Genomic DNA, 18978 nt, shown 5'->3' on the forward strand with positions numbered 1-18978 from the left:
GGATAGGGAAAGGGGGATATTTACTGATATGCAGTGCTGCAACACTTGTTTGTCACTAATACAGTTAGTACTGCTGTGATCACTACTGTGATCAACACACATAATTATTTTCTTGTGCTTGATTATTCAGGACAAGTATAATTTAAAAGTTTTACTTGAAGGATGAGTAATAAGCTTCTATAGTTACAAGAGCTGACTTCTCCACTATTTGAGGGTTGTAAAAAGAAAAGGAGATGTCACTACACCTGTGTACTTTACTTGTAATGCTACAGAAAATACCTGGAGTAGTTAAGGCCCAGCTGTCTTAACTGGAGATACCCACTTTACATTGTAGTTAGCTAACATTGTATGAAACCCTTTTTCATATAAACTCAGATTCTAACTGTAGACATTTTACTGTTTAATGCTTACAAGCTAAATTTCTGGCAGCTGTTCATGAGCTCTTACCTCCCTCCCACATGGACTCAGTTCAGGTGTGTCTGCTCTCCAGCACATTAAATCCAGCTGCTTCAAAACCACCTGGACGTAGAATAATCCCACATCAGATAACAGCAGCTCTTCTACTTTTGTATAATTGGTGTATTTATTCCTTCATCCATCTGGGAGAGCTTGGTAATCTGTCTGCCCAAATCTGATTCCTGCACAGTCAGCCACAAGCACAATTAAACAAAACAATAGTGTATGCCTTCAGAAGGGAAGCCAACTGGCAAAAATACAAACCAATTATTTTGAACTTCTGCTCAATATGAAGGGGTTGGGTGTTTTTTCCCACTCAAGTTTTCTGTCTAGTCTTCTTTTGAAAGAATCTCATGGAACAATTCTAAAGAACTAAAAGGGAGAAATCTCAGGAAAAGACTCCTCTTACTGTCAAACAGTTTTTGTTAAGCACATCACTGAGTGAAGAAACAGGTTTTTCTTCTTAAGCAGGGGTGAAGTATGTGACTAGGTTGTGACCAAATCCTGCTTTACTAAACTGTGAAAATTAAACAATCCAGTGATATCTCCTTTCCTAGAAATACTTGATTGTATGTAATTAGATCAGAAAACTCCCAGTATAATCATGCTCATCTGCCTTATGTAATCAAACTAGGATGATGCCAATTCAGTTTAGAATTTTTCTTTTAATTCAGTGTTCATTTGTCATTCAAATGTGCTGTTCAGTCCAGCACAAAAAACCATTTCTGTTCAAGGGAGTGGCCCAGAAGGGTGTGTGGGGTGTCCACAGGCTAATAGGACTCATGTGAAACCCTGAGGTATCTTTCACTCTGAAACTGAAATGTATTCAGGGACAATCTAGATCCAGGAGAAGCTGAGAGCAAACACAGCGTGCAATCCAAATCCAGTCTGTTTGGAATGCTATGCCTGGAGAGAACTACAGCTGATGATGAGGTCAGGCCTGAAGTACTATTCAGGTCAGGCTGCAGTCTAGAAGTTAGAGGAAGAAAAGACAAAAAATTATTTAAAATGTCTGACTGTTAGTTGAACTGTTTGTTTCTAACAACAAAACCCAGAAGGGATTTTATTACACAACCAGCTTCTTAACTGAGACCCATTCTATGTACCTGATCATTTATCTCCCAGAATTGTCCCAGTCTTGCTAACCCAGCTGCCCACATCTCCTCTGAATGCTCCATTCTTGCTTTCTAGCTGCCTCTTATACAAACAATATATGCTTTGCTTTGGGTCGCAGCATCTATAACAACTTTTCTTGCAGACCTTCTTGGGGTCTGCTCCACAATTTAATATTTGGTTGATGCAGTCTTACTGACTGGTGTATGATTTTACCTGACACAGGATGAACCATCCCTTCCTGACAAAACCTCAGCCCTTTTCCTTTCCTAATACAGTTGATTTACTGATGAATTACAGTCACCTTTCTGCTGGCTCTCTATGTTTGAGAGCACAACTTCTTCAGTAGCATTTTTAGCATACAGTTGTAGCACATGCAGGTAAAAAACAGTGCAAGTAGCTAGACAAGTAGTTTGGAACATTTACTAGAGGCATTATTATCATAGCCTGACCTGAAACCCTCAATGCTAATTTGAGTAGTTTCCCTCCACTAGTTTGTTGCCATCACAAACAGGGCTAAGCTATCAACCTTGGATGTATATTCCGAAGCCTGCTTTGAAAGTAGATTTGCTGTGAAGAGTTTCCTTGAGATTAAATATCCCCCTCATTTTTGCCAAGTCATCCTTCTGAGAAACCACATTGTTTACCCAGTCTTTTTTTTTTTTGCCCATATGCCTTCTCTTGATTCAGGTGGATCCTGATCACAAGTCACCTCAGCACCCAGGAGCTGACATGCAATAACTTGTTGCCAAGTGAGAGAAGTGTTTTACAGTGCCCAGTTGCCTGCCTGTGAGTTAGTACCTGTTTGAACACAAACATGAAACAACAGCATGTAAGTAAGGAGCACATCATGACACTGAAATAGAAACAGAAACAGTTGTCTCTGTAGAGCAAGAGAATAGTAACCTCTGTAGAGCAAGAGAATAGTAACCTCTTCTACACCACTCAGAACTGGTGTAGAACTGGGCGGCCCTGGGAGGAGTTTTGTGACCCACAGAGATGCAACACAGTTCTACTGCAACAGCAATAATGGTTTACCTGCTTCTTCTGAGCTGGATTCCAAGGCCCTGGAACATGACAGTCACAGAAATCAAGGGAAAATGTCATGTTTTCCCCCTGGGTCAAAGAAAAAGCTCTAGCACATGTTTTACATTCTCACATCTGCAGTAAGAAACACTAAGGAAGGGGAACTTAGGCATCTTGCAGTTCAGGTGCCAGACACTGGTTGGGATGATCAGCACTTTGAGCTTTTTTTTCATGTTCATCTCTGATTTTCTCTGCTTTACTTCCAACAGAGTTTTCTTCCCAGTACTACATTCCTGTATCCTTCTCTCCTCCATGTCATTTCTGCTTCTCAGATTTTGTTAATATTTCCACAGTATATTTTATATATATATACACATACACACTTTAGAGATAAAAAAAGTTACTTCATACAAAGAGCTCACAAACTATTCTGCAATTACTCTTATGTGTCCTGATTTTTGGTAGTTATATGTGAAAATGTTTGTAAAATTGGATCAATAAAGAAGCATATAGCAAGAGGGTTTGCTCCTTTTTAAAAGTGCTTTAATCTCCATATATTTCACACCATGCTTTTCTTCTTTCATTGTAGATTTTTAATTTTTCATAGCTTCTACCTGAAAGCCAGCTGGTGGCTGTTTCCAGTCTGTGGCATGCATTAGCCTGAGAAGGACTGTGATGGGGCCATCTGCACCAGACACATTTGAATAAGTAACAGGTAGTTCTTGTCCAAGTCCATGACTTGGGTTTTTTACCAGATTTTTTTTTTCTAAATATGAAATAGCAAAGTTAAGGAAAATCCCCCACTCCAGCTGCCTTTCTAATTGAAATCTCTTTCTAAGTACCAGTGGGCAGTACAGATCAGGATAACATCCAGAGTCTTTATCAGGAAGGCAATATTTGAAGAAAGGAAGTATTAAGCCAAATGGTACATGAATTTTTGAAGGCTGTGTGTGCCATTAAACTCGTTTTTTTGCTACCTGCCCTGATTCCCATTAGCCGATCTGACAGCCACGACTGCAGTTTCGGAGCCTTGGGACTCAGAGCCCCCGCCCTGCTGGCCTCGGCAGGAGGTTTGTTAGGGGAGTTTCGCTGGTGGTTGCGCCACCTGGTGCAGAAAAAGTTTTTTTCCACCTACAGCACCCAAAAAAGCCTCTTTGAATTAATGCATAAAAGGTGCACAAACCCATTGATGCCACTGGAAAAGGAGGACACAAACTAAGCTCTGACTGCACGTGATGAAGCCATGCAAAATACGATTCTGTGCTTTGTTTGGTTCCATTGAAGCATTAATGTCTTGGTTATCTCTTGTCTCCACAAAAAGCAAGTGCAAGGACTTTTTGGAATGCCTTCATTCAGCTGGTTTTACAATATCTATCCTAGCACCTTAGTTTAAATCATCTTTGTAGTTTAAAAATAATTTGGCAATTTCTTCTGAATTTGTTTGTGTCCTGGGAGAGATACGCAGGCACCGGGCTTTGACTTCTGACCAACCTTATTTATCTTAACCACATGTTGTTCACCTATGAGCCAAGGCCAAAGGGTAGGACACCTAGAGAGAAACATACCATGTAGTGCTACTCACAAGGGAAAATCCCAAATCCACTGTTGTGGGACTGAAAGATATTACTGCCTCATGCCTTTGCTGTCAGAGGATAGGCTACAGTTTGCTCACATAAGTAAAAGAAGCCTCACACAAACATACCCTGAAATGCACTGCAGTGAGACATCTGAGAGCACAGATCTGGTTTTCATGCCAAAATACAGTTTCAAAAAGACTCTCAACTTTTCAGAATATTTTTTCTCAATTTTCAAAATATTTCAAAAACACTTACTTTCCCCCATATCTTTTGAAGAGAGTCTGTTGGAATACAGACTATCCTCTTTGGCAGGTAATTGCCAATCCTGATCTTTAACTCATTCAATGCAGAGGATATCACAATATGTAATTTCCTCTTTCTTATTGGATGGGGTATATGTAGAGCTGCAGGGAGTCTTTGACTTGGGCCTGTCTTACCATCTCTCTGATCCTTAATCAGCCACATAATCTGCTCTGCTCAAGAAATACAGAAATTGTGGGGCTTACTCAGCTGCACAGCCACACTAAAATGTTGTGTTTAATGGCAAGATGATGAAGACTCAGCATGCATCCCTTTGTAAAGGGGTTGGTGGCATGCTACTTCAGAGACATCTGTTCCCAGCCATTTTTTCCATCCTCTTGCTGCCCCTTCTGTTATTTGTACACCTATGGTATAAAGTGGATAAAGTGACCTAGCACACCTGAGAAATAATGCCAATTTTTTTTCCTGTAGATAAGTTCCCTGAGGCAGTCCCAAGCAGCTACACAGCAGCTGGCCCAGGACATCACTGGAATGGCAGCAGACAGGTAGACAGGGAAAAGGTGGGATCTGCTTCAGCTGTTTTATCAGCATTACTAGGAGGAAGATTACATTATGCTTGGCTGATTTCAGGGCACACCACTGCCAGAGGTGCTCCATTCTCCTGCTTGTCTCCTCACTTAAGGCTGCAAACTGATGTGGAGAACTGATGGAAGAACTGTGGTGTTGGATTGCCTCAGCCTCCTTGTAGTGTTTGGTGATGCAGCTGGACCCAGCAAATACCTCACCGAAAGAATGCCCCAAGCTCATCTAATGCCCTGTTGAAACAATGGCCTTGCCAGGAGCTGTGCATTCCTAGCCAAGTATTTCTTTGAACTGGCTTTGGCTCCTTTGACCACAGATTTATCTGATTCAACAGCAGGATATCTACTTGTATTTGCTGCTAGTATGTCAGCTTGCTTTATCAAGAACTTATAAGACATCATAAAGAAAGCAGCAGGGACACGCAGCTGGAAGCAGAGAAATGGAGATGGAAATGGGAAATAACTCCTTCTGAAGGCAGGGAGCCTCAGTGGTCTTTTCCTTATCATCTAACCATACCTTGAATGTTATCTCCTGTATCAGTCACCTGGGTTGATAAACCAGTTAGAACTGTGACCATATTCCCAGAAGTCTCCCTCAGGTGTTACTCAGGGAGAAGCAAAGGGTGCATGTTTTATCACTGATAATTACTTTAGCTCCTCAAAGCCAACTTTTCCTGTGTTGCAAAGGAGCCGAAACGTTTGCAAGATGAGTTGTGTTGATACTACCAAGGCACTTTGGATACTTGCTGGCCGTTGTGTTTTCTAACTCATTTTCTCTGTACTTCAAACTGGAATTGTTCTTTTCTGTGAAAGCTGATGTAAAAATACAAGACGTCACTCCCTTCTGCTGTTGTTGGGACTTGGTGACAAAAGTTACTGCCTTAGCAACACAATTTATGTTGGAGATGATACACAATTTATGTTGGGAAGTTGAAGTTTCTCTTCAAAAGATGCTGTTCACCGGTGGGTCTGATGAGCTCAACATCTACAGACTGGGAGTAGCCAGAAGATGCACAGGAGAGAAGCGAACATTAATGAATATGACCCGCCCCGGTGTGGGAGATAGGAGACACCTGGTCAGGGAAAAGATTGCTAAGAGAACCAAAGAATGAGGACCAAATTAGCATCGAAAGGGATAAATAAGTAACAGGAAACAGAATACTAAGATTTGTGTAATTTAAGACCAATGAACATGAATTTCTTTGGGATTAGTCTGTATAAATATGTGAAATGTGTGGTGAAAAACCATTTGTGATGGAATGATTTTCACTGCACAGCTCAAGTATGTGGGATGAAATAATTTCTATTGCACATCCTGGCCAAAATGACATCCTGGCCAGAATAGTACTGCCTTGATTCTCTAACAGTGCAGAGATGTTGGAGAGTTTCTGTTTTTCCCTGCAGTCTCAGTGACAGGATCACTACCCCCATCTCTCAGTTCTCACTCTGGCATGTTAAATTGATACCCCAAGGATTGTATCCAAGGGAGACCACAGCATGGGCACACATTCCTCTTTGCTGACACAGACAGGAAAAGGACAATCGGCTCTGGAAAAACAGAAGCCTGAAGTAGCGGGGGAGCAGTACTGGTACACACCACTGGCAACCTCCAGACACAAACTGAGTCCTTTCAGTTCATGCAGCCATAAAATTATCTTATGCAACAATAAAATGATGACTGGGCTAAAACTAAGAAAACTGTGTGGTTTTATTTATGTTTTATATATGCATATCAGCTCTCCATTTTTACTAGATTCTGGTTCCAGTTTCCAGTGCAAACAGCCCCTTTTTAGATCCCAGTGTCTCTGGCTTCTACCACAATCCAATCCTGCCAAACCACTTTCACAGCAAAGTAAGTTTTTCATCATCTCAGTCATTCCTACCACCCCAAATTTAAATCTCATTAGACAATAAGGACATCACGTCATAAAATAATTTCCTCAGACATCTTTGCATACCCTGATTTACATTAATTTTTAAAAGGAAGCTCTGAAGATGAGGGGACTTGCTTATTGTACTTTTACACTCAATGAAAACGCCGAGAATACTTAACTCGAAGGCATTTAAATCCTGGCTTGCTCAGCAACAAGTAACTGATTAGAAAATTAACTGGCCTTTATAAGTAATATCCCAGTGATTCGTGATTTGTGTAACACCCAGTGAATTACTATAAGCTATCCAAGAAGCACAAACAGATGATGTAGCACAGACTGGTTCAGCTAAATAAAGCACACTGAAAAATAGGATCAACATCCAATTTACATTCCAAAGATCCTCCCTTTATACAGGGGACAAGGGGGAATAGAGAACTGCCAGTCCACAGGAGGCTGCAGAGTCTGGAAGCAAACTACTGAGGCTCAGAGCAGAGCCAGTCTCCCAGACTTCAGGACCACTTAAAGGCTCATAAATTTGTTCAGTGCTTAAGAACCTCTTTGAGGGCTTCCGTCTGAGAAGCTGGTAGCTGTACATGCAAAAGAGTGTTTTCTCACCATTCCGTTTGTGTGTGACACTTCCTCCTTCAAAACCTGTCTTTTGAGGCCCGACGTTACATCCGGACTAAGGAACGAGGCGCCTCCCGCCCCGCTTCCCTCGATCCTGTTTCTAGCCGTGTGGTGTCACCCTTCCTCCTTCTCCCTGCGCGGAAACTTGCCTACCCGCACAGGAAGGCTCTACAGCCAGTCGTAGCTATTCTGCCTAGCAGAGGGCCATATAATCTTCCCAATTCAGACAGATCAAGGGGCAGAAGCAAAAGCCCAGGCTGGGTCCAGGGGAGACACGTGCCTTTAAGCAGGATCATGATGTTCCACTGATGCTGCCATCTCATATAATCCGTGCTAGGAGCATGTCTTCAACTACATCTGCTAATTTCTCAAAGTTTCTGAATTTACATTTCTGTCTTCAGCATCCAAAATGAGGTTTAAATGACATCCAAATACTGGATGGTATGGTTCTGAAAACTTGCATCTGTTTCTGTAAAACTAACTTGGTGCAGGTGCTCAGCAACTCCAGCTCAGTGCCAACCTCCCACGTGTCCATTCACACTGCTGTCAGCTGGAACTCTTTGAGACTGTAGGTTCAGGGGTATAGAATGAAGGTTTACATGTCTATCCCAATAGAGAAAAAGTTATTAATGAACTGGAAAATGCTTTGTGGAAAAGTTTTGCTTAGGCTTTGTTTGAGAAAAAAAACCTACTGCATCTCTGGGGAATTATACTAGCTGAAAAACATTGGTACATTGTTAATCCTGATCAGAAGGACGACCTTAACAGTCAGAAAAGCAAGACTGTATGTTTTCAGAAATGTATCATAATTTCCTGAAGGGCGTGTGATCACCACTGTCAGTTTCTTCTCTCAACTGGATTAACAAATAGGAAACGAATTTCTGACTAACCACCACAAGAGATGCACTTAACAAGTAAACCTCTTTGGATGCCAGACCTTAATATTGCTTTGCAGTCTCTGGAGAAAAGTATGTATTTCACAACAGTTGATGCTGCATAATAGGAGCTGGAGAGGCTTTTTCCATTCAGCTCAGAGACAGAAGCTTGATTAAGAAGATCTTAATCCAAGTTTTAATACACAACTTTGGTGTATTGCAAAACAAAACCCATTCAGTCACTCCAGTTAGAAAATAAAGTGCACAAACCGTTTCTTTTCCCCAGAGTAAGGAGGATTAAAAACATTGTGGGCAGAGTAAGGAAACAGAACAAGTAAGGAAACAACCAAGGTTTCTTGGTTGAATAGGATACCAAATTTAGTTGGAGACAAAAAAAATGTCAAACTTGACAATTATGCAGCTTCCTTTCTGGAAGTGCTGAGTGAATGCCATTCTCTATCAAGTTCTCTTGAAAGGGAAGAAGTTCACACTGACAAATCTGGTCCTGTTATTGAGCTGCCTAATTGTGGAGTTAAGCATTTAAACTTGGACCTTATATTTAAAAACCTGCCTAGATGTGTATGTGCTGTTTACTCAGTTGTTTCTTAATCCATTGTCTCACTTTTTTTTTCCTTTAATCACAACCACCTCTGTTCTATGATCTCATTATCTATGATTATTCCATGTTGTTCAGAACACAGCTCCTTTAAATGAGTTTGCTTCTCAGTCTTTGCTTAGTAAGAAAATAAAACACAACATTTTTTTGTGCCAAGGTAATTAAAAATTACATTCTTATGCTCTGCTTCAACCAGAGATCTCCTCCCTGCACTTCCTGGATGAGACACAGCCATCTATGGTTCTAAAAATAATCCTGCTCTTTTCTGCAGACACACTGCTTAGCCTGCATGTGCATCCTGCATGTGCGCGTTACCCACACAACCGTGCTGGACTTCTTGGAACTCCTTGAATATAACCACATACCTTCAAATGAATGGCCTGTATTCATGTTCCAGTGAAGCCACAGATCAGAAAACATCTTTGCAATGCCAATCCTCCAAGCAGCCTTTGGATTGTTACCCCTACTTGCTTCTAAATATGTAATTTATTTTAATTACATTATGTTTAATCTGCCCATGTCTGTTCCTGCCTATGCATTATAAACGCAGCACATTGTGCCCGTTTGACACTGAGCAAGTGCAGCTGGGAAGGCACGTGCAACTCCTGAGCTGACTAATCACCTCTTAATTCAGGTTAACCTGACTCCTCCTGTATTTTAGGCAAATAAGCTTTTCTGGACTGGAAGTCAGACAAGGGCCCCTATGTAAAAAATCAGCAATAGTGGGGGAGGTCAATGTATTTATGTGAGCAATGATACAATTTCTGTCTCAATTCCAGAATTCCATAAACTGTATCATAACTATACAGAAAGGACAGACTGGAGCAGTAAAGGGAGTTTACTTATGCACCTACTAAAGGGAAATTACAAAGATTAAAACTGGAAAATATTAGAAACTGTGTGGCAACTAAAACAATGAAAAGGGATCACATTTCTCCCTTCTTTAGTCCTTGTACTGTAGATTGTAACCATAACCCCTTGGGCTGGATTCCCTGCTGCTGACTGGACACTGCAGCTACACAAGGCAATGGAGTATGTTCCACTCCCCAGGGCAACAGAATCATAGAGCGGAATCGTTAGGTCCCTTAGACCTTTCAGGTCGTTTTACACACAGAAGGAAGACAGGAGAACGATCCACGTCAGCTGGATGTAAGCAGAAACAGCAGCTTCAGTGAGACAAGCCCTACAGGGAGAGGTGCTATGTTTTCATTGGACCAGCTGATACAGCTGAAAAAAAGCAGAGCAGCTTTCAAGAGCACAAACCCTCCTTCAGCAAGCCCAGCATCATTGGAGCAGGGGAGAAACAACAATAGCTCCCTTCTCTCAAGGAAGGTTAATCACTGCTGTGGAACAAGCTTGGCAAAGATCTTATACTGTCTGAATTTACCTTTTTTTTATGGCACTTATATTTTCAATTTTATATTATTAAAAACTACTTTATACTAAATTTGTCAACTACTACAGCACAGTAAGAATGCAAGAAATTAACCTTTTGCATTCTCTGCAGTACCTGCTTGGAGATGAACCCGTGCCTCTCCCTGCTGCTTAGCAAAGGCCTGTTTGGTGAGATGTCTCTATGTCTTACAGTAGAATTTCTCATCACCCAAGATTATATCAGCTCCTGCTGATAGTTTTTCCTTTGTATTCTTAACCCTCTGCAGCTGACATCCCAATCATCTTTGCAACAACTGAGCTGTCAAACGGAAGGCTGACACTGTGATCAGAGGGAGAGCACCTGCAGGAAGAAACTGAATTTGTATGAAGCAGAAAAGCCAATGCTTCTTTTCGGCTGCTTGATTGTAACAGTAGAAAAGCAAAGAACTGCATCTTCAAAATTAGAAGAGTGAAATTCTTTTGCAAAACATATTTCCACTATATATACACAATAGCCTTTAATTTATTAAAATAATTTTCCTTTTTGTTTTCTTGTTAAACAAGGAATTTGGGTTTTGAAAACCTAAAATAAAATTTGAAGAGGGGAAAAAACAACACAAACACCTGCAAGTCTTTAATCCAAACTCTGGTTCTTTCATAATCTAGGTAAGACATGACTATTTAACTGGAAGCAAAACTGACATCTTGTAAGAAAAATCTTAGTATGAAAGGTGATAGGAGGAAGTAAGTCCTGCTCCCCGAATTACCTCAACCTGCAAGCCTATTGTTAAAAGCAGGAACATAAAAAACAGACGTTAAAAACCTATTGCCAATCAGTGAGTCCTCTTCCTTTCCCAAGTACACTGGCGAATTTCAGGCCAGATGTTCTTAGTCCTTGCTATAAACACCTGAACAGTGTGGCAGTGTCCAGTACTGCTCAAGGGCAGGCCTCTCCTCAGCAGCCCAACTGTACCAAGATGTACAGCCAGCTATCAAATCCAGCATTTTGGACAGATTTTGCAAATTTTACAAACTAGATATGGGTTAGACATTAGCTCAACTCCAAAATGTTAAAAACCACTCTTTTGAAACTCATTATATAATAAGACATTATAAAAATGAGATTTTACCTTAATATTTATTGAGCATTGACTACTAGTAATATTTTTTTTTAAGTTTAATAAAATACTGTCTTTTTTTAGGGTAACCTATACAAAGTTTTAATGTTGCTTTAGCCCCAGGCCATTGCTGGGCATTCATTTCATGAAATGAGACAGAGAGAGGATACAGTCCTGCTGAATTGCAGTTCTGTCCTGAACGCTGTAGGCTTCCTGCAAGACAAACCTCCTTTTCATACATGTAACAGCAGCAAACCACACTCCTTCAACCTCAAGCCTGAGAGAGTAGCTGTTCACCCATCTAGAGGAAAACTCCTCTGGCACTCTGCCCCAGAGCCTGAGAACTTAGCCAGTTGTACAAAACCCCATGCAAAAACTGTCAAACAAGAGCCAAGTTACCAAAGTTAAAGGCAACACAAAGCTTTACACCGAGTATCTCTTAAATGAAGACATACTTCCTACTGCTTTGGGGAAAATGGGGAAACCTTGTGGATGTTGGTCTAAAGTGTTTTTGGGGACAAGTCTAGATAACTTGCCACCAGTCACTCACATTTTAACCAGATTTATCTGCTCTCATTTTTAAATGCCATCTTGGTATCTTCAGTTCCATTTGAACTACATCAATGGTAGCTTTATAAAGTAAAGAATGCTAGTATAGCAGCAAAGCATGGCATGGCAGAAAAGGACCAAAGCCTACCCTGTTACCACAGTTTAGTCATATAAAGTATGACTATAAAGTAAAATGAAAAGCAGAAAGCAAACACTGGGGCATGTATGGTACAGCCTCAATTGTAACAGCTCACACAGGGAGATGACTACACATTGCTGAAGATGGCAAGTCTCTGATTTCTCTTTCAGAAAAGCCAAAACTGATTGAAACATACATAGTTAGCAGGAAAACATATTCAAGCCACGTAGTGAAAACCAGAATAAACAAGTAAGTATCAGTAATTTTTGTAAGACTCTGGTTTTACCTCAGGACTTAGTTTTCCTCATTTGTGCCATGAGTCCAAAAAGTTCAAACTCCCTGCTGTATTCATGTGGACAGAAATCCATGTGGTACCATTTTGTCTTATACACACCTAGACCCCCAAAGTTATGTAACTCAAACAGAAGATGAAAAAAGACAAGAACAACTCCTCTCTTCTGCAATAAGCAGGAGTCAGACAAATGATTAAAAATTTATTCCCACCCTACACATGGTATCCAAAGAAACAATACATACAAAGATCTATTTATCCCACAATTACACAAGTATCCTGGATTTAATATTTTGAAACAAATGACAAAGTTCAAGATACTTTATTTATTAGATACAAGAAGTAAATCTCAAAAGAGAGTTCTTGAATGCATGAAAAAATATCACATCACTTAAGTGACTCATACACACACACACCCCTTTAAGTACCAGATTATATTTATAATGTACTTTTTTAATGATGCTCTTAACTTTCTCTTGCAGATCTGCTCCTCTCCTTACGGAGTCTTTTGTATTTCCAGGCATGGTTGTTTAGTTCATTCTACTACTTCATATATATATATATATTTACATCCATCTCATCTCAAATATTTTTGTCATACAGGCATGTGATTCAGTTGTTTCTTAGCTGTTTCTTTGCAGTCTATCTACATCTCAAAAGAACTTGTGCACAGCACAAATTAATGGAAATGGCTTTCTCAGTGTACATACTGAAGGATATGCATCCAGAGCTTGACCATCTGAACACATCTTTCAGTAGTCCAGGCTGTATTTTTAAACTAATTATACAGATCTACAAAACTGTACTAAAAAAATTATTCTTGGGCCAGTACAATGTCCAAGAAACAGTTGGTAAAGATGTAAAATTTTTCAGGTATTTGTAGCTCTGAAATGATATAGAGTTTTATGTAAAAACTTAGGTTACACAGAGGAATAACTTTTTCTTAAATCAAGAACTCTGTAACAATAAATAAACAAGCTTGAGAAAGGTTGCATTGTTTCCAACACAAAGACTTCTTGCCTCTATTGTAAAAAACTTAGAGGAACGAAATATTATTTCTGTCAGTGGCTGCACAACTTAAATACTTGGTTTTGTCCATACAATTGCCCTCTTTAAATCTGATAGAGGTAGACAAAGACTAAACAAACCCCAACATGTAAGGATTAAGATACTGCAATTAAATTCTAACCCTGCAAATCTAGTGAACATATGTTCTCACCAGATTTACGGAAAGCAGTTATTTTTTCTTTCCTTTTTTTAACTAGAACAGCACTGAACTTCTTCCATCCACGTTGTCAAAATAAGTGCCTGATACTGTCATAAAAAAATTTTCAAAGCATTTCTTAAGTAGAGCAGCAGGTCCCACCTTGCACTCTTCAGCCATTCAGATACATTTCCCAGGACTGTCTGTTGAGGAAATGCTGCCTCACACCCAGCATTGTCCAGCCAGCCCCTGGGCCTCTCCCCCAGACGATGACAAACCTGCAGATCCCACCCAAGGTAACTCTTGGGGAAAGACGTGGGAGCAAGGGAGGTGGTGCTGAAGGCAAGAGAGAGAACTGGGCAGCCTTCACATCCATTAAAGACGGTGGCCTTTCCAAAGCCTTCTTGAAAATATTTTTTAGCATGGGTGTCTGTGTGCAAGGGCTGCAAAACATTTGGTTACTACCACAAAACCAGAGATTTTATTAGGCTCACAGGTAGTATTTACAAGATCTTGTGTAAAGTCTTGGTTTTGGCACAGAGAAAATGATAAAGCAGTAACAACATTTTCAAAACGTCAATTACTTCGTGAATGTCCTGACAAATTAAAAGAAAAAATTAAGATGAACTGTTTAGATCCAATTTCCTACTTTCCCACACCTTGGCCTGTGGCTTCAAGTTTTCTGCTTTTCTCTTCACCTGTAATTTTATCTACTTTCTTCATCTAAAAATCTATCCCTGTGTTGAAGCCATACATAAGAAAGCATATACAAGAAATAGGAATGAGTCTGGCAGCCTTTTTTTTAAATTGATTGGACAAAATATGTTTCCCTCTTCATTGTTCATCAGGCAAAAATGAGGAAGCATCACTACACACCAGAACATCTGCATAAAAGTGTCTCCAAATGTCTTCACAACGGCAATACTGGCTTGATCACAGAGAAAGGATTCTTTTTCTTTCTCTCTCTCTGTACTATAACTGTAGCCATCATGATCTCATTTGGTATGCAAAAAATATAATTACTTCAATACAATTTCCACAGCAATTTGAAGTGTGCCTTTTTCTCTTTCAAGTTAGTGTTTTAATTTAATGAAAACGATAGGACAGACTGAGATGGCAAAACCCCAGAATTTTACATCCTTCAGTTTGTTTGGTTTAGTTACAGAATAACAATCCTGGCACTTAAACTAAAACCATAGATCTAAGTGGATGAGGCAATTTTGCGCATTCTAAAATCAATGCATATTTAAATACTTGTTTTCCTTCACAACAGTCTTCAGAAACTCTTGCTCTATGGACGCTGGGCCAATTTACTCTTATTGCTTTCCTGCTCACTAAGCTTGAAGTGGGTGTAGGCTAAAATGCCGAACAGTGTGCACAGAATCCCAAGGCCTTGGTTAACAGACAATGGATCCTTAAATAAGAGGCACCCTCCCAGGAGGGTGATGCAGAACTTGAAATGTCCAAACATGTTATACCTAGACATCTGTTAAGGATAATAGCCAATACCAGTATTATTTTTTGTAAAAAGAAACACTTGGAATTTTCATTAGTTCCACCCAAAGCATGCAATGGTACACTGTGTTGACTCAACTCAATACAGTTTTCTCATACAGATCTCTGTGGCTGTATTTACCCCCACCTAAAGCCTTTCACCCCTTTTCAGTGCAGTCTGATGGACATGCCAACACTTGCTCAAGGCAGCCAAAGTGTGAGTTAATATTCCTTGCAGGTATGAAGGTCAGCGAATGACCCATTACCTATGCAAATCCCAAACCAGGAAGGTTATCGAACAATTTTCCCACATTAATCAGCCCAAACGAATTCCAACATAATGAATCTGGCAACGGGAGAAACCACCAGTGTTACAAAGGATACGTGACAGGTGACGTATTTCCAATGATCCAGTAAATGGACAAGTTTACCATAAAGGCTATTATTCCAGACAGCAGTACCATTATCTGTGGATTAATGGACACAGTCAGTAATCTGACATGCTTTTGGCAGTTTATAGATGCATTCCAGGTTATTTATTTAGTTTCATTTACTTTCAAATGCAAAATATCAGGCAAGAAAAACATATGGAGAACAAAAATAGAAACAGTTTCAAACCAGTACAGACACTGGTGATGTGTATAAGCAGCTCAGTGACAGGTATATTTATGACATCCATAAATATACACTGACAAGAGCCACAGGCCTTTTCTCCTTTACTCTTGGTGAACATTTAAGAGTGATTTGGAAAATCTGGATACTCATTCACATAGAGGTTGTATACTTTAACTTTGAGATAAAGTCTAATTTATGGTCACAACAAAAACTATTTTAGCAAAATATCTGATTTTATTACTGTGAACACTTGCTATCCCATTCATAAAATACAATGCTACAAGAAATGACCCATCACTGAGGGCACAATCAGCAGTAGTAAGAATATGTCACTGGCTCTTTTTTGGACAGAAGGATATTGAGAGAAACTATAGTCTCCTTGGTGAAAATAAACTACTAATTCTAGAGAACAATCAATATTGGCATCCTTCCACAGAAGAGAAGTTGAGAGTATCCTTCTCTGAGTGGACAGTCAGAGCTAGAAATAGAGCACTTCATACACTAGGGGAAGCTTCTGGATTTTGACAGATTTTCCTGTTCTTCAGATGCCCTCTAAATAGAAACAAGAATAAGGAGATAAATCAATTGACAGACTCGCTCCTCTCAGAGGAAGCGGGGCAGACTCAGCAAGGGGCTTTTTGTCCTGCACATGTCCCTCTCATCTCACCACAGACAACAGCTGTACAAAAATCTGTTCCACAAAGAAACAGATCTTACTATCAAATTTAACTACACCAGTGATAGTTATTTAAATAAAGTCAACAAAAGCCTTACCACAGCAGAAAGCGTCCAGGGCCCAAATATTCCCCCCTCTCCAAAGACTGGCTCGAAGAAGGGTATGATGAACAACAACATAGCTGAGGACATCGGTGCCTGATAGTACAGCAGCTGCATGGAGTTTACCTGCAACTCATGCTGCTTAGCACCTACCCACTAAAACCAAAAGAGAAAGCTGTTAAACATGAGAAAAAAAACCCCATAAACTGAAAAACCTGAGCAAAAGCAAACTGCCCATTAACACAGAGGGAGTCTCACGTGGACAATACTACTTAAACAGGCTGTTGAGCCTCACCTTTGCCTCAGTGGAGGCCCCATGTGTTTGTCTCTTTCAAGTGAAAAAGCCATGAGAAAATTGTATGCAGGGGCAGTGAAAAGAGTGCCTCAACTTTACTTTTCACATAGCCTGGGAGTAAATTATCATACTTGACGAAGAACAAGTAGGTTGAAGAGCTGGGAAGAAAATAGCAGCTCCCCTTTATTTTCTCCTTTATTTTATAAATTCCAGATCCTGCCTGTGTTGGACCTGAGTACCCTTTCCTAAGCAGGCCCTGGATTCTGCTCCTTTCTTCTCATTTTCCTGTACATACAAGCTAACAAAACCAGTACACATTTGTCTTTTGTCAGTTTATTCCAGATTTAATGGATTTCATTTCAATATTGATTATAATTGACTCGAACTTCAATTTTTAAGGTTGCATGCTTTCAGAAATATTACTTATCTATGGCTATGAAGACAGATGTTACAGCCAAAAGGACACATTTTTCTCTTAAGCTGAAAACTGACATTTAATATTTACTTAAATCACATTAACTGGTAAAATGGATTCTAGCATATAAACTTGCTCACAGTTTTTAATCTAGATAATTTTACCCAAGTACCATTATTTCTCCAGTACACAAATCATCAGTTTAATGTCATTATGCAGCATCTCTTTCCTGCTCCTGCCCCAAAACAGGTCAAGAGACCATTATTTATCATCTTACACACTATGGGTCAAAGAGCCTCACGTTTTTTTTTTGAGGCACAATACGCCTCCTAAAAGAAATTCACGTTGAAATCTATCACATTGACATGACAGGAGTTTCTAATCTAGGAGGCTCTTATAGTCATGGTCAATAACAAATCGGGTGAGCTATTAGTACAATGTTACAGCAGAAAGGGCTGAGGCAGTCCTTGGACATAGCAATTTTTAAAATCATGATTATCCAGGAAGGTTGTATTGTGCGTTTATGTATTAATCCATCCTCTACAAAAACACCTTAGAATGTATATAGTTTAAACTGAAGAAGGATACTGATAAAATGTAAATAGCTCAAGGATAAACCATGGGATTGAAGGACTGGAAAACATCCTTTCTAGGGAGAAAGCTCAAACGCAAGGCACTTGCTTCAGCAAGGAGAACATCTGCTCCCTCTAGAAAAAAAGGAGTTTTACCGCTAAAGCAATCTTCGCCTCTTGAAGATAACGCTCACGTTAAAGATGACACCCCAATTTTTAGCAGCAAGGACGATCAGGAGTTTGTCTCCTAATTTATCAGGAGTTATGGTGGACTATCATAATTTGGTGGGCGTTTTAAAAAAGAAATAACGGAGCAGGGAAGGTTTCCTGGGGGGCTGGGTGCTACTTAAGGAGACCGAAGCAAGGGGCGGCATGCCCAAGGGAGCCCAACCCCCCAAGGCTCCCGCGCCCGCCGTTACCCACCACTTGGTACAGCGAGGTCACCAGCACGCCCAGGGTGGCGAACGCCATCCCCAGAACGCTAAACTTCACGTCGTAGTAGGAGTTGAGGAAAACACCCAGCGTGATGGGGACCTGTGGAAGGGACACGGCGGTTTTAGGCGGGGTCGTCGCCCTCAGCGCTGCCCCTCAGCGCTGCCCCTCCCCGCCCCCCTGCGCCCCGCCGCCTCCTCACCAGGGTCAGCTTGATCCGCAGAGGGAAAGTCTTGCCGTAAGCCACGCTCTGGATGACCACGATGACCGGCGTGGTCATGGCCTTGGCCAGCTGGTAGGTACCGATAGTGTTGCTCTGCAGGGAGAGGTTGGTGAAGACGACGAAGCCGCAGAAGCTGAGGGCCAGCGGCAGCACCTGCGCGGGCTGGAGGCTCTTGGGGGAGAAGGCGCCGAGCGCCTGGCACAGGTAGAGGCCGAGCCAGGTGATGGCGAAGTGCACCAGGGTGAGGCTGAGGTTGGGGAAGCCCAGCCGCACGTACAGCCATTTGTTCAGGAAGACGATGCAGATGGAGGCGGCCAGATTGACCAGCAGCCCCGCCGCCAGCCGGCCCTGCGCCGGCAGCCAGCCCATGGCTGAGGCAGCCCGGCGGCCGCCCGCGCACCGGCCGGGCCCGCCGCCGCCTCCCCGCCCCGCTCCGCCCGCCCGCCGGGACACGTGGGCTCGCGCCTTCCGGT

At 41.1% G+C, this 18978-nt stretch overlaps 1 protein-coding gene across 1 annotated transcript; it reads right to left on the reverse strand.

Annotated features, from left to right (window-relative positions):
- Window positions 1-12667: 12667 nt before the first annotated feature.
- On the reverse strand, window positions 12668-18952 carry SLC35E3 (solute carrier family 35 member E3). Its single transcript, XM_071423462.1, has 5 exons — window positions 18485-18952; window positions 18274-18384; window positions 16566-16724; window positions 15561-15643; window positions 12668-15160 (listed from the first exon to the last, which is right to left on the reverse strand). The coding sequence occupies exons 1-5, from the start codon at window positions 18872-18874 to the stop codon at window positions 14974-14976; spliced, it is 930 nt and encodes a 309-aa protein (XP_071279563.1). The 5' UTR covers window positions 18875-18952; the 3' UTR covers window positions 12668-14973.
- Between the last annotated feature and the right edge of the window lie 26 nt (window positions 18953-18978).

The sequence above is a fragment of the Agelaius tricolor genome, unplaced genomic scaffold (genome assembly GCF_023055355.1).
Source record: "Agelaius tricolor isolate 1412-34295 unplaced genomic scaffold, bAgeTri1.0.p SCAF_3, whole genome shotgun sequence".
Classification (NCBI taxonomy): Eukaryota; Metazoa; Chordata; class Aves; order Passeriformes; family Icteridae; genus Agelaius; species Agelaius tricolor.